We start from the raw sequence: 16,977 nt of genomic DNA, 5'->3' as shown, positions 1-16,977 counted from the left end.
AATGTCTTCCTCAGAGCTTCCAAGACCCCATAAACTACTACACTCATCACTAATCAATGCATTACTGCTACTGGAAACAGCGAACGGTTCATTTATACTTTATACTGTCAATGGTAACGTGGTTTGGCTGAAGGTTGGCATGGGGATTGGCGGGGGGTTTGGGGCAAACATTTCTGCCGGCGGGATTTTTAAAGGAGGATCGAGCGGACGATATTTTCTTTATGAGAATTTACCATATCGAAGGTAACCTGATGTCATCTCTTTAATTGAGACAATTTTGCCTTTTTTCAATTTCTATGACTTTTCGGATAATTCTTGGTTTATAAAGTTTTTAAAAAGTTTTTAAAATCAACTTTGTGCTACTATCAACTATGGCCTACAGATTCTTGGTAAATTAATTTATTTTTCGTTTTCTTCCCTCTACGAGGGGAGAAATCCTGCGGGTAAAAATAATAAACTTTTTTGCATCTTTTTTGGCATCCTAAAACTGATATTCTCGGCAAAATTCAGCTTGTTCGTCTAATTTTTAGAGATTTAGTTGCATTTTCGTTTCTAACGACTAGAGTAACTCATTTATATTAACAAATACTAAAATTGCAACGGCTAGTAAAATTAAAATAAATGAGAATATTAATTATAATGCTTACTTATTTTTAATTTATTTATTTACCTGTATGGTGTGGGAAGTCTAGCCATGGACTCATAAGTTAGAGGTCCAGAATAATCCGCTTGCTTTAGGGTTATATATCGACTATTCGTAATATCGGCTGATTCATGATTTAATCCTTCACCTTTACACAACGCCTCCAGTGTTTCTAAAAGGGCTCCTACACAGTCAACACTAGCTAGTAACACACTAGTGTCATTGCATTGGGCAGATTCCTCAATTGAGTCCATAATCCTACAATAATTTGTTTTTGTCAAATCTGTTTTTGTTCATATAAGGTATTGTACGATTCCATAATAAATGGTACTATTAAGTAAGAATAAAAACACTTCAATATTCCAAGTATAATTGCATCACATTTCAAAACTTGATATATGCGGGGCTTAGATTAAAACTATTGTTAAAACCAATAAAAGTATTAACTGAACAAATTTTATATTAGAATGCCAATATAATGTTGGATGCCGTTTGTTCAAATATATAGTTAGATATCTTACATAATTAATAAAGACTGTATAAATGCATAAATAGAAATTCTTAACAAAAACTGCTTTCTTTTAAATAATTAAAAGATGTATAAATATTAAAAAATATTGTTTATAAAACAAAAACTGAAAAACACTCCCAGTCTCCTGAACTCTCAGACTATGAGTTCAGAGTTTTCAAAATCAATTTTGTGACGTATATGAAGATAGTGTTGACCTATAGCTGAAATTAAATCGAAATTGCAGACAGAAATAGAATTTTCATACATTCTATTTTGGATTCTATGATTGGCTTGGAATATGTAGCATAGAACATTTTCAGAATAAAATTCTATCATCAGTGTCTTTAATAGGTGTACATGAGTCTTCTTCTTCTTTTTATATAGACACGACTCTGTCCGTTTTTCACTGTGCCTCCAGTAAGTTGTCGTTCCATCGTTTTCGTGGACTTCCTACTGATCGTCTTCCTATTGGGGAACCGTCTCTTGCCGTCTTTACTACTCTATTTGTTGTCATTCGGCTTATATAATCGTTTCATTCTACTCTTCTATTTCTTAACCAGTTCTTGATGTTCTCCACCTTAGTGGAGATACTGTCTCATAGTTTCTTACCATCAATTTCTCTAAGTGTTTTCATCTGTGCTGTTTCTAACATCCATTTTGTCCTTTCTGTGTCAGGTCATTTCGTTTCTTTCCCGATATTTTTATTTCTCCATATTGTTTCATTTAGGTAGCCTGCGGCTCTGTTTTTGCTCTATTCACTTGATCTTTCACTTCAGTTTCAGCTTTCCGTAGCTAGATAATGTGATGCTTAGATATTTAAACTCTATTCAAACTCTATTTAAACTCTGTTCTATGATCTGACCCTCTAGCTCCAATCTACATCTTAGTAAATTTGCTGTTGTGACCACGCATTTTGTCTTTTTGCGGGAAATTAATTAGTCTTAATAGTTGTTTGTATTCTGTCCTCTGCTGGTGATGTTCTGTTTATTTAATTTCCTTAATGCTTATTTTCTTTCTTAATATGTTTCGTTTTTATAAGTTTGTTCATATCTTTTCTTTGTCCTCTGATCATTCTCCATATTTCTTTTTGTGTTCCGTAGAAGTCGTGTTCCATCTGATTTGAGAAACTCCGCCAGTGTCCTTTTTTTATTTGTCTAACTAAAGTATTCGTTTCATTTCTAATTATTTTATAGTGGTTGTATGTCTGTTGCGTTTGTTCTGTTCTGTATTGTAAAAATTCTTTCTTCTTTTCTTCACATTTTGTCTTCACTTCCTCTCTAAACCACGGTGTTCGTTACTGTCCTCTCTCCAAGTGATTCTGTTGCTGAGTTAATTATGTTATTTTTGAGTTTTTCTCAGTTATTCTCAGTTATTATGTTATCGTTTTCCAATATTTCATTCCCAGCGATTTTCTCTGATATTCTTTTCCTGTAGAAGTATTCCGTGGATTCCGTATTTAGTCCTTCGACTTTGACTTTTGTTTGTGTTGGCGCCGCTCTCTTGCGTGGGAAGTATTTCAGGATGATTCTTATTTTACCCAATACTAGGCAATGGTCGCTACCTAAATATGCTGAGTTGAGGCATCTGACGTCGATTATTTTCGATGGATGTATATCTCTGTTGATTATAACATAATCTATCATAGACCTTTGTCCACGGGTGTTATTAAATGTATATTTGTGTTGGTGTTTGTGGTCAAACAATGTGTTGTTTATTTTTAGTTCGTTATTCCTGCAGAAGTTGATCATCAGTTATCCATTGTCGTTTTTAATATTCTCGTTATGTTTTTGTTTAATGCCGGGTATTACTTGATTGCCTATTCGAGCGTTAAAATCCCCCAATATTATCATCTTTCCTCTGAATTGATCTACTACTTGTTGTAATTGGTCATAAAACGCTTTCCTTGTTGTTTGGAACTTGTTTTTTCTGGGCCGTATACTCCGATGATGTTCAGGTCTTCCTTATTTATTCTTAGCTTTGCTGTTACTATTCTTTTTGATATGTATTGACATTCTTTGATGTGATTTTGGTACCTTTGGTGCATTAGTAAGGCTACACCTTCTTTGTCCCTGTTTTTTTTGCTACTCCACTGTAGATTAGTATGTATTCACCTAATTTGGATTGACCTTTTCCTTTCTTTTTTGTTTCCGGTAGAGCACAAATGTCTATTTCTTTCTCTTTCAGCACTTGGGTTATTTCTTGGTCCCTTGATTTGAGTGTTCTGATATTCCAAGTAGTAATTCTCATCTGAGTTTTAGATGTTTTTCGCTTTTCCTTATTTCTTGCCATAGTCGTCTTCATAGTATCAATCCGGTTCCGAGGCTGTTCATTTTTCTTTGAGCAGTATTTGTTTTTACGATTGGTAGATTGCTAACCTTGCTAATCACCCTCCACATTTTATTTGGGCTTGGTACCAGCTGTTGTAACTGCAGAGCTACTCAATCCACCTCGCAATCACCCCAGGCATTGTTGACATGAGTCAAGCCACTTAATATTACTCCAGTCGTTAGAGACGAAAATGCCACTGATACTCTAAAAATCATACGAACAAGCTGAATTTTACTGAGCATATTAATTTTGGGACCCCAAAATAGATGCAAAAAGTTTACTACTTTTACCCGCGGGCTTTCCTCTAAAACCTCCCTGTCAGGGGGGTAAAAACGCAAAAAAATCGGTTTACCAAGAGTTTGTACACCGTAAAAAATGTTTCAAATAAAAAATGTAGCTGAGATAATTTTAAACAAAAATATTTATAAGAATTTTTTGTGTAGAATGAACCGTTCTCTTAGAAACAACGCTTGAAGCGACCGCCGATTTTGCATGTCAGTTACGCGCGCGAAATCAATTTTTAATAAAATGTGTATCAGCTCGATGGTAAAAATTCGATATCGTTTGATTCAAGTCACCTACCAACATAAATCAAGATTAATTTTAAAGGCGAAGAGTCCAGCTTTCGTATGCAGTTCATATTTTGCCGCAAATAAACTCAGATTTTATACAGGTGTTAAATAAATAAACGTGGCGCGATTTTTCCCATTTTTTATGATTCTCACGAGATCAATACAATCTATCCCTTCCATTGACTAGCCACTATGAAGTTTCGATTACTAGAGCCTAACCTTGAAAACCTATAGTATGAAATTTTAATTTTAAGTTTTGGCAACAAATGTGAGGCATTTGAAATATGCTGAAAAACGCTGGATTTAAACTTTCACACAACAAATGATCTAAAACATTTAAAACTTTTTTTTTTCGATTACACTAGTACCTTTTGCAAAAGAATAAAACTTCTGCTATAAACTATACCCAAAACTCCCTTCTTAAATGCATTTCCCCTGACGTGTGATCGTTTGTAATGTAAAACATTTAAATCTGCATTTTTTATTCATATTTCAAATGCCTTATATTTGTTACCACAAATCAAAATTGAAATTTCATATCATCGGTTTTAAAGATTAATCTCTAAAAATGGAAAAATTTACTACAATTGGTCAATAGAAGTCAACTCTTTACCTTTAAAACGCCTCTTGATTTTTGTCGATAGGTCACTTGAATCAAAAGATATCGAATTTTTACCGTCGAGCTGATATAAATTGTATTGAAAATTGATTTAGCGCTCGTAACTGACATGCAAACTCGACGGTCGATTCAAGCGTTTTAGTATTCTTACCCTTTTCTTAGTAAATCGATTTTTTTGCGTTTTTACCCCTCTGCGGTGGGGTTTTAGGGGGAAGCCCGGGGGTAAAAGTGGTAAACTTTTTTGCATCGTTTTTGGGATTCCAAAATTAATATTCTCTGCAAAATTCAGCTTGTTCGTATGATTTTTAGGGGTCAACTCTCTGACGACTGGACTATAATATGTGGGTCATCATCATCATCACTGGCTCGACAACCCTTTTTGGGTCTTGGCCTGTTCTAGGATTCTTCTCCATTCCGATCTGTTTCGTGCTTTTTTTCTCCAGTTTTTTTATTTTTAAGGTTGTTATATCATTTTCTATTTGTTCTAAGTATCTCAGTTTCGGTCTTCCTCTTGTTCTTTTTCCTACTGGCATCTGTTTGAATATTTTGTTTGGTATTTCGCCTTCTTCCATTCTTTCTACATGTCCTATCCAACGCAGCCGTCCTATTTTGATGAATGTTATAATATCCGGATCCTGGTATATTTTGTATAGTTCAGAGTTGTATCGTCTTCGCCATATTCCGTTTTCTTTTGTGACCTTATATATGTGTCGCAAGATTTTTCTTTCGAAGGTGGCTAACAACGTTTCCTCTCTTTTAGTAAGTGTCCAGGTTTCTGAGCCATATGTGAGTACCGGTCTTATTAGGGTTTTATATATTTGGCATTTTGTCTTTCTTGCGACGTTATCTGATCTTAGGTGTCTAATTAAGCCATGGTAACATTTATTTGCAATAAATATTCGCCTCTTCACTTCCTCCGTAACGTTATTATCAGACGTGACTAGGGATCCCAAGTATATAAAGTTTTTTACCTCCTCTATGTTGTATTCTCCTATTGTTATATTTTGTGGCTGCCTTATTTCTGCGTTTTTTCTTACCTGCATATATTTTGTTTTGGTCTGATTGATTTTAAGACCACTATTTTGTGCAGCTCGTTCTATTTGGTCGTATGCCTCTATCATTTCTCTTCTTGATCTTGCGATTATGTCAACATCATCTGCAAATAATATGTGGGTAAAAGCACTTAAAATTGTGCAAAATTTAATATTTCTTACACCGTTGGTAATAAGATGATGTGTTGTTAAAGTTTTAACAGATATCAGAAAAAGAAAGGTAATCAAAATGTTTAGAAACCTAGAATGAACTTAAATAGCGATTAAAGAAGTAATTTCCTTCTTTAATCGGAGGGCATCCTTAAAAAAATTAGCATAATAGTTTGTTTAAAAGTTCTTATTTTGCAAAGTATTTGGTTATTTGGATAGTTATGATGTTATAAATAGATTAAGATGAGTAAATTTGTTATATTGGGACATTTCGTGAATGAAAGTAATATGGGACAGTGAATCCAGATGAAGTTGAACAGAAAGTGGACATTTGAAATAATAATTATGGATTAAAATAATGTTATTTACTAATTTAAGATGTTTAATTTATATATAAGTTCTCATTCTGATCTGAAAAACCTAAATTTCGATGAAAATTCGAAATAGAAAAATAGAACGTTTTAGAAGTTTAAAAATAAAACGTCAAAAAGTCTAATATATCAAAATAGAAAGAATCTAACTTCTTTTCGTTCGAGAATTTTCGCGAGCATTGAAATATCTATAAATAGGCTGTCACTTTGAGCGTGGACGGGATTAATTTTTGAGAAGGAAAAACTTTTGAGAAGAAAAATGGTGGAAGTTGATAATTGAAACATTGTGGTCTATTTTGGAAAGCAATTTCATAAAAAGAATGATATCCAGAGGCTGATAACTGAGACATTGAGTGGCAATTAAAAACTTTATTTTGGAAAACAATTTTGTTTAGGCATTCAGTGACAGAAAGTACCAAATTTTGTTAGTATTATTTAATTATTGTAATAAGAACTTCAGTTTAAAGATACGACACATCATAACAATTTATATACATATACATACATACATACATATATATATATATATATATATATATATATATATATATATATATATATAATATATAATTTTATATATATATATATATATATATATATATATATATATATATATATATATAAGGTGAACCAGGGTAAGTGTAATTCTGGGACAAGTGTAACCTATGGGTTTATTTGACTATTATAAATGCGTTACATTGGTGACATCTACAAAACAGTAGTGGCACTATATTAGCTGTGTCTCTGTAATTTGAAAGGTTAACTGTAACTATTGGTTTTCAAGATAACCATAATTAGTTATTGTCTAGTATCTGGAAACTGGATTCATAGTTCGAGGTGTGGAGTTTTAGTTTAATTATACTTAGTCATTTCTGTTTCTTGGAGTTTAGATTTTGGTAAGTAGTACAATTTTATTCTTTGTTTTTAATTCTAGTATCAAACTTGAAATTACTTATGGTTTGAAGTAAAAAAGAATGTAGGTTACATTTACCCCTTAAAAATAATTTGGCGGGAAAGTATAACCGGTTACATAGGGGAAAGTGTAAACTGCCTCTAAGGTAAATCATCAGATACAAATTTTAGGCTGTACGATTTGTTTCTAATGATTTACTCTTTTCAGATCACTGTTCTGCTTCAAAATGGTTCGCAATTACGTAAAGAAAGGGCGACAGCCATTGTATTCAGCTGATACTTTAAAAGTGGCTGTAGAAGAGGTCAAGAGTGGAAGACTTACCTTATATAGAGCAGCAAAAGTATACCCGATACGCAAAGCAAAACTTTTTACTCATGTAAACGGCACCCGAGGAGTACAAAGTCAAACACAAGGAAGACCCACCGTACTTTCTCTAGATGTTGAAAAATGTATTGCAGACGGAATTAGACATTTGGACTATCCAAAAAGGAGGTGCTTGAGTTGATCGGAAAATATGTTAGTCAAAATAACATACGTACACCATTTCGTGACGGCGTTCACGAAGTGAACGCTTCACGCTTCAAAGTGTTGAAGCTGCAAGAAAAAAAGTATCGATCCTTTGTCCATCAACGAGTATTTTAAATTGCTCAAACGTGTTTATGAAAATCTCAGTCCTAGTCAAATATGAAATCTTAATGAAACAAGTTTTTGTCTGGATCCGAGTAAGACCAAAGTGGTAGCACCGACCGGATTTCCTACTCATCGAGCAATAGCAGGGCCCGGGAAAGAAAACATTACTGTTTTAATGGCGTGTAATGCAGATGGATACTCCTCCATTAACCGTTTTCCGTGGAAAACATGTTTGGGATTCGTGGATAGCTTCTAGAGATCATGAATTTACAGGAATAACCTATGCTGCAACAAAAAATAGCTGGATGGAGTTAGAGACCTATAGAAATTATTTTGAAAGAAGTTTTTTAAAATTTATTGGAGATAAACGACCTACGTTATTGATTTATGATGGACACAATTCACATATCGAAAGCAAATGAACAAAATGTTATTATTCTAAAGCTTCCGCCACATTCAAGTCACGTTTTGCAGCCTTTGGATCTTTGCGTATTTAGATCGTTAAAAGAAAGATGGGATCAACAGCTCGTGAAGTGGCAAAGGCAAAATTATGGAAAAAAAACGTGTGTTTTCCGCTATAATATGTAAGATATGGACTGAAACCGAACCCACTATCATAATAAATGGCTTTAAAAAAGCTGGTATAGTCCCGTTTAATGACCAAATTATCCAGAAGGATTTATTTGGGCCTCAAATTTATCACCAATGAATAAATAAATGCAGATACAATCAAGTCGAAGACAATTAGTCAGACATGGTGAACCTTCCTGTTCAAACTGCCAGTACCTCAACTACAGTAATTGACGATAAAAAGCAAAGCTTAGCAGAGATACCATCATCATTAAGTCCAAATACGCAAAACCATGTTCATGGAGCAAGCACAAGAAATAATTGAGTCATCAGTATCTGTTAACAGCACACAAAATGATATTGAACCAGAAACCACACAAGAAAATTCATTCGGCTTAACAAGTTTTAAGGATATATTATTGGAAACTATTAAACAAAAACCTTCAACTAGTATGAAAAGAAAACGTGTCTATTTTGGAGTAGAGGTAATTACTTCGATTGAGGCAATAAATAGATTGAAACAAAATGTAAAGGCCAAGAAAAATAAAAAAGAAAACATCAAACCAATTCATACATCCAAAGGTAGAAAAAAGCCAAAGTCATGCAAGCCAATAATTGACGTATTAGAAGAAGAGCCAGATAAATTATTTGATTCCGGTAAGAGTGATCTTAAAAACGAACTTGAGTCACAACATTTCAGCTATCAATGCTGGACACTGGGTGCTTGTTATGTTTGCCAGTAAAAAAACTATCATATTCTGTGTTGGTCAGGTTGTAGATGGGATTCCGAATGAATATGGGTCGTATAGTATAAAATTAGCAAGGAGAGCTTCCAAAACTATTACAACTTTTAGGTGGCCAGTAGTAGATGATATTAGGGATTTACCAGAAAGTGACATCATTTCATGTTTACCCGAACCTACGTGTGGTAGGAATAATCAGTTAACGTTTGCAATAGGTTTTGATACCTATAAACTGTTAGAATAATTTTGAACGAGAAGATTTGGAGCATTGTGTTTTTACCTTCGAGATTAAAGAGTCCAGTTAAAAGTTGTGTTACAAAATGTGTTTGTTAGTGTAGTTACTTTTTATGATAGCAGAATTAAGGAAGTTGAAAAGAAACCAAGTAGAGAATTCCAAACTCCTTGTGTTTCAGAAGTTTCCAGTTTCTGTAAGTAAAGAACAGAATTATTATATAAAATTAGCACGAGGCACCAAGTAGAGGAGAAAAATCCTTGGGGCTAAAGATTGCTGTTTTTAATTTTGAACAAGTCGGAGATTTGATTGGTGGAGAAAATCTGAACGAGTGCTGTTTTGAAACATAGCTGTTGTTGAAGAATTGGGACCGGTGGTTGATAAAACAGTCAAGGAGAGAATTATTGGCGTCCGTCGAAAAACGTAGCAGAGCGCTAAAGGTTGGTCAACTTATAGTGCATATTATATTTATTTTTGAAAGCCATATTAATTTGTTAGTCTTGGAACATAAATAATTTATCCATGAATTCCTAGAATTATACAGTAATTGTTTTAAAAATAAATTTCATCCATCAGAATAAGATAAAACAATTGAAAATGTCTTTTTTATTAGCGGTTAGATAAGAAAGCTATACACGATAAAAGTTAGAAAGAATATTTGATTTTTTTTGGTATAATAAATATATGGTATTTTATGTTTTATAATATTTGTGTTTTCTTATATTTATTTCCCTTGTTTATCCTGGATAAGGCACGCAACTAGGAAATGCTAGAAGCCACGAAATAAAGGTAATTAATATGACAAATTAGCCCTGAGAAATTAATCTATTGCATAATTTTATTTATTTTTTAATTGCTTTGTAATAAATAATTAAAGTAATTAATTAATTAAGTTAATTAATAAAAATCAGCTTTATCATACCATAAGCACAGAAAGAAGATCATAATAACATGGCCCCCAACGTTCAAGGTATTTAAAGTTAGTTCTAGTTGCAATTTTGAAAGGAAAAACAAAGAAAAAACAGGTGATTGAAAATTTATTTATCGAGTGGTCAAAATTAATATATTTGAATTTTTATGACAAATTTATTTTCTTTAGGTACACATTTTATAATATTTTATTTTTGATTTGATATGTGCATTTGGTAACAATTTTTTTTTATATTTGAAAATTTATTATATTTGGGTGAGAGAAAAAAATTTTCGTATCTGCAACATATAGGGTGTTTTAAAGCTTTACGTCTGGCGGGGATAAAATGTCAAAAGAAAATAAAATGTCGACGACAAGAAGCAAAAGCAAAGACAATTTAGGAATTAAAAATATGGAGATGGAACAACAGGAATAATCAGGAATAGAGAAAATATTACAACTTATGCAATTACAGTCACAAAAAATTCAAGAAAACCAGGAAGAAACAAAACGAGCAATGGATGAAACAAAACTAGCAATGGATGAAACAAAACAAACGGTAAAAGAAAATCAACAAGAGACAAAACAAGCCTTAGAAGAAAACAACAGAAATATAGAGAGTATCAAGAAGAAAATGGTACAGAAAATCGAGGAGATTGTAAAAAAGCAAGAAACAAGAGAAATAAGAAAATCGCGTGTGCTAGAAAGAAAGGCAAGAAGATCACATGAAAACTACAGAGAAACACATGAATATAGAGATAGAGGACAAAATTATGAACCAAGAAATCGGCAATGGAATGAGGACAGATATCGAGAAAACCAGAATCGAAATACCACCCGCACATATCAAGACGTAATAATAGACGAAAGGAACATGAATATCGAGAAAATAGATACAAATCCGATAGACCAAGAGAAAATAGAAGAGAGGTAAATAATACCCAGGTAGAAGAGTATTGGCAAGAAAGACAGAGCGACGGAAGGAGAAACACCGAAGAGCAACAGTCGTCTTTTCACGAAGGCGCTCACTAGAAACAAAGAACCAAACAGGAATTTTTTGTTACCCGAAGGAATTTATAAAACTTGCATAAAATAATGATCAAAAAAGTGGATTAAATTTAAAATTTGTGGATGGTTTTATCAACGAGAAACCAATTAAAATCACGATAGACACTGGCTCGGAAATAACGCTAGTTAACAAAAATTAAATTGAAGAAGTTAATTTAACTAATTTAATTTATAAAATACCTAGGGTAAATTTAGTGGGCGCAAATAAACGGACATTGACAACGACAAATGAAGGCATGCGAATAAAGGTACGATTGAGTAAGAAATTTTATGCACTACAATGTGTGATAATGCCAAACATGTTGCATGACATGATCGTAGGAGTTGCCGAATGGGCAGAAAAACACGTCGTGATTGATTTCAAAAATAACAAGATGAAACTCACAGAGGAAAAAGAAGAAGAACAGAACAAGTTGGAAAGGGATAAGGAACATATTAAACGGAAAATTGATGATTCAAATAAAGAACAAACAGTGGAGATGAATTTGGCAACGAAACGAGGACAGAAAAGGAAGAGGAGAAAGCGGCAGAAGGAGATTAAAGAAAATGAAACGTGCACAATTGAAACAGTGATATTTGAAGAAGAGGTGTATGAAAACGACGATGCAGAATACACGATAAATATGTGTAAGGAATCTGGGGGAAAAGAAAGAGAATTGATCTGTGGAGAAGGAAAAGAAAAGGAAATTTTCTTTGCTTTTAAGAGGCTATGAAAATTTAATAAGTGAAGAAAATAGGATGGCTAAAAAGTATGAACATTCATTTGAGGTGAAAAACTTTCGATCGAAAACATACCCGATTCCGTATAAGTATATATCGACAAGAGGTGAAAGGTGAGATTAATAAAATGTTGGAAGATCAAATCATAGAGCGATGTAACTCACCTTATGTCAATCTAATCGTGATAGTAAAGAAAAGCAGTGGAGAATTGAGGCTATGCGTAGATGCCAGAAATATCAACCAACACACGGTATCACATTATGAATCACCTTTAAACATAGAGGCCATTTTTGGAAGAATTACGGGTTCACACATATTTTCTAAAATAGATTTTAAACATAGTTTTTGGGTGATACCTTAGGCCGAAAAATGTAGAAACTACACCGCATTCTCAATCAATACATACTATCTATTTGAGTTTTAAATTGTAAACGAAAGGAATAAGTTTGGCCAAAGACCGAGTCAAGCTCATCGACTAATACCCAAGACCAACAAATTTGAAAACATTGAGAGATTTTCTCGGTACGATAAATTATTTCAAAAAATTGATTCCTGATTTAAGCCAAAAGGAAATACCTCTAATAAAACTACTAAAGAAAGGGATAAAATGGAATTGGAAAGAAGAACAGGAGAAAGCATTCCAAATTTTAAAAGAAGAATTTTCAAAAGGAACGAAAATATATCACCCCATGTATAATTTACCACTTATACTTCGAACAGATGCGTCTATCCAAAAATTTGCAGGAGTATTGTCGCAAATACAACACGATCAAGAAGTGCCAATATGTTTTATCTCTCGGGTGACAAAAACACATAAAAGAAAATATAGTGGGACAGAATTAGAGTTTGCCAGCGTACTATTTTGTGTGAACAAATTAAGGTTCTATCTGTTGGGCGCTAAATTCACAATCGAGACGGATCATGCTGCGTTGGTCCACATAATGAAGAATCGATTAGTGAATAATCGAATATATAGAGGTATCCTGTTATTACAGAATACGCTTTTGAGTTCCGATACATCAAAGGAAAAGAGAATATCATAGCCGACGCTCTCACAAGAGATGAAGACACAGGAAAAAAGGAAGCAGTTACGCTACATGTGGGACTAAACATCTTAACTCAAGAGGAAGGTATATTTTCTTTAAATGAGCTAAAAACAAATCACGAAGACTTAGAGGAAAGAGAAACAAGAAGAGCAGAGAGGAAAAATGACATATTTTTCAAGAGAATAGACGAAAAAGAACTGTATTTGGTGACACAGACATTGGCAGAGAAAATTATAAAGAAATTACATAAGGATAATAAACATATCGGCAACAGGAAAGTTTGGTTAGTTTTTCGAGAAAACTATATCTGCCGACAAGACTACCGCATTGCTAAGAAAATTACCCAAAAGTGTGAAACTTGTCAAAGATATAAAAGTAGGAACTTCAAAAATGAAAATATCGCAAAAAATGTTGTATCCAATAACAAATTGGACATTGTAGCAATAGATATGTTGAGTGATCTAATTATGACGACCCAAAGAAATAAGCATATTTTGGTGATGGTTGATGTTTTTTCAAAGTATGTAAAATTATATAGTTGCCGTACCAAAAAAGGAGAGATAATGAGAAATATCGACAATTTTATAGCCACCGTGGAGAAGAACACCAAGAAGAATTTTATTAGATAATGCAACGTATTTCCGCAATGACCGTTTCAAGAGACAGCTGAGAGAAAGGGGAATAGAGACAAACTTTGTCAGCATCCGACATCCTCAAAGCAATCCTTCTGAACGATTTATTCAGGAAGTGACAAAATTTCTTCGTATTGCGACGAATGAACATCATCGACGATGGGATAGGAAAGGGGCGGAAATAGAAAACTATCTAAATACCATTCCGAGTACGGTAACTTAAGAGATCAAGGAGTACATTATGAAAGGATTATTACCGATAAGAGCGTGGAAAGATACAGAGCCGAAAGTATACCAACAGGTTTTGCAAACGGTGCAGAGAAGGCTGCGGAGAAGTAATGAGAAATATGTCCAAAAGCAGGATCGAAATAGAAGACGAAGACCAGAGACTTTCCAGAGGGGTGAGAACGTGCTTGTAAGGGCATTACGAGGATCAAACCTCACTAATGATTTTGTGGGAAGTTAATGCCTATTTTCGAGCTATGTTCTGAGGCATGTGGAATCGGAAAAGATCAGAGGAATTTACAATATTCACGATGTATACAAATATTGCGAGTAAAGGAAGGAAATATACAGGGAAATTTGTTTGCCTCGAGAAAAATCAGTTGCATATGCCGAGAATTTTTATCGTTGCAAAGGCGGGGATTTTGTTGTAGTTCAAAATTAATTTAAAAATAAAATAATTTTTCTCATGTAAAAGACCACGGGATTATAAATTTTTAATGCCTAAGAATAAGTATTGATAATCGGTAGAAAGTGAGGTAAACATTTGTGACTTATTTGTGATATGAGAATATTTGTTTATAGTGCATACCATATTTATTTTTAAAAGCCATATTAATTTGTTTGTTGTTTGCTCTAGTTTCTATATTATCAGAGTTTGTTTACAACACAATTCAGTCTATCACTAATTTTAAACCTAAGTTCTCCATTACAAATTCTTTAGATCTAATAGAACGTTTAAATAACATTAAAATGGAAGAGAGTTTTTATTTAGTTTCTTTTGATGTTTCCAATGTGCTTACTTCTGCACCAAAACATGAAACATTACCTTTGGTACATAACCTTCTAAACAATTGCAACATATCAGCAAAAGACAAAGATGCTATCTTAACTATACTTAAATTCTGTCTTGATCAGTACTTTTTTCCATTTAATCAAAAAATATATAAACAACCAACAGGTTTAGCAATGGCATCTCCATTATCACCTTTTCTAGCTGATATTTTCTTAGTCAGCTTAGAACAGAAATTTGTTAACAACAACAGCAAAATAGTTCAGAGGTTTAATCGGTCATTCAGGTTGGCAAATAAAAAAAGAAGTCAACTACTTCATAAGTTTATCGAAGACGTTTCGCATTATATTTCTAAAGCTTCATCAGTTCTCTAAAATATAACAAATGACAGAGTTTATAAGAAATACAGATGTTTATAGTTCATAACTTCCAACTCAATATGTAGTATTATCGATGTTATCATATATCTACTGTACACTTTACTCATTATTTAAAACTAACTTAACCAAAAAAGGAAAAACAAAAACAAAAACAAAAAACACACAAACTCTACAGAAAATAATGTTCATATTCGTAGATATTAATATTTAAAAATTTTTAAACGAACATTTTTCTTCATTTAGATGTTTCTCCAATGAAGACCAACAAAGCTCTGATTTATTGCAATCTAAGCAAACAACTTGACGCGATACCGAAAATTTTTTTTATAAGGGCCATGTGTCACCAAATTCCAAGGATTGAGACAATTATGAATTTCTACAGGGGACATTGCATAATTAGTTGGACGGGTGGATTTGTATGGCGGAAATATTTGATATATTATTTTTAATGTATGTTTTAATGAAACTTGGAAATAGGGGATGATTTTGTTATTATTTTTAATGGAAAATACGCCAAATTTTAACTGAAGAATAATTGGTATCATTTATTTCGTAAGATGAGAGAGTGGTAAACCTGGCTCAAATTGTCGATGTCGGTTCTTTTGTTTATTGCCGATGAGTTCTTGAGCATCTCACACATTTCAATAAAGGAGCGTTTCTGATGGTTATGTTGTTTCGCCAGTCTTCGCTTAATTGTCGCATCTAAATGAAGCCAAATGTTCGTTTAAAATTTTTTAAATATTCATATCTACGAACATTATTTTCTGTAGAGTTTGTGTGTTTTTTGTTTTTCCTTTTTTGGTTAAGTTAGTTTTAAATAATGAGTAAAGTGTACAGTAGATATATGCTAACATCGATAATACTACATATTCAGTTGTAAGTTATGAACTATAAACATCTGTATTTCTTATAAACTCTATGTCATTTGTTATATTTTAAAGAACTGATGAAGCTTTAGAAATATAAAGCGAAACGTCTTCGATAAACTTATGAAGTTGTTGACTTCTTTTTTTATTTGCCAACCTGAATGACCGATTAAACCTCTGAATTCACTAGTTGAATACTTTAGAAATATATATATATATATATATATATATATAAAATTATTTAAGTTAATTAAATATATATATATATATATATATATATATATATATATATATATATATATATATATATATATTATTGTGATATTTAAAGTCTTGGTGCGCCAAGCAATAATTAGCTAATTAATTTTTTTGATTAATTAAAATTATTTAAATGATATGATTATGACTCTATCACAATTTTTAATTCTTTTATCTCAGGGTTAAAATTCGTGCTTCAATATCTATGCTATTACATGTGAAAGGTAAGGTCCAGAGAATACCGTAATAATAAAAAACACATATGATCTAACACTATATATTGAAATAAAAATAATGAAATAATTCACACTCAAAAGTTTTCAATAAACAAATCTCATATAAGGATTCTCAAAATTTTGTTCTCCGTACGTGAACAATCAAAATTAATGGTACAAACAATATTCATTGAAAACTCAAAATCCCAAACTATTCTAACTCTTCTAATCAAAATATTTATATCCTTTCTAAATTACGTGTAAAAATTGTGTTATCAATAAAAGAAAAAAATTGCAGAAAAACAAAAATATCTCTCTCTGATGATGAGTGGTCCAAATCCTTGTTCCTTGTAGACTGTATTATCTCCTCTCAACCGCTCCCTATGTAATCAGCAATCTTACACAGATTGTTGCAAGTATATCGTCCTTAATGATCTCCTTCAAAAGCACAAATCATTCAAATTATGATAGCCTTTCTCCTCTCGATAAACTGAATCTCTCGTTGGCCCGAGTGAAAAATGACTCTTGGAATA

General features: G+C 32.6%; 1 protein-coding gene across 1 annotated transcript in view; it reads right to left on the bottom strand.

Annotated features, from left to right (window-relative positions):
- Window positions 1-16,977, bottom strand: part of LOC140436877 (brefeldin A-inhibited guanine nucleotide-exchange protein 3) — a 158,404-nt gene that overhangs the window by 125,349 nt on the left and 16,078 nt on the right. The window contains exon 7 of the mRNA XM_072526035.1: window positions 671-901. Coding sequence (XP_072382136.1) covers window positions 671-901 — 231 coding nt within the window. The remainder of the gene's footprint in view (window positions 1-670; window positions 902-16,977) is intronic.

This window comes from Diabrotica undecimpunctata, chromosome 3 (genome assembly GCF_040954645.1).
Source record: "Diabrotica undecimpunctata isolate CICGRU chromosome 3, icDiaUnde3, whole genome shotgun sequence".
Lineage (NCBI taxonomy): Eukaryota > Metazoa > Arthropoda > Insecta > Coleoptera > Chrysomelidae > Diabrotica > Diabrotica undecimpunctata.
Note: the sequence above shows the minus strand (reverse complement) of the source record. Positions and strands in the feature narration are given on the sequence as shown.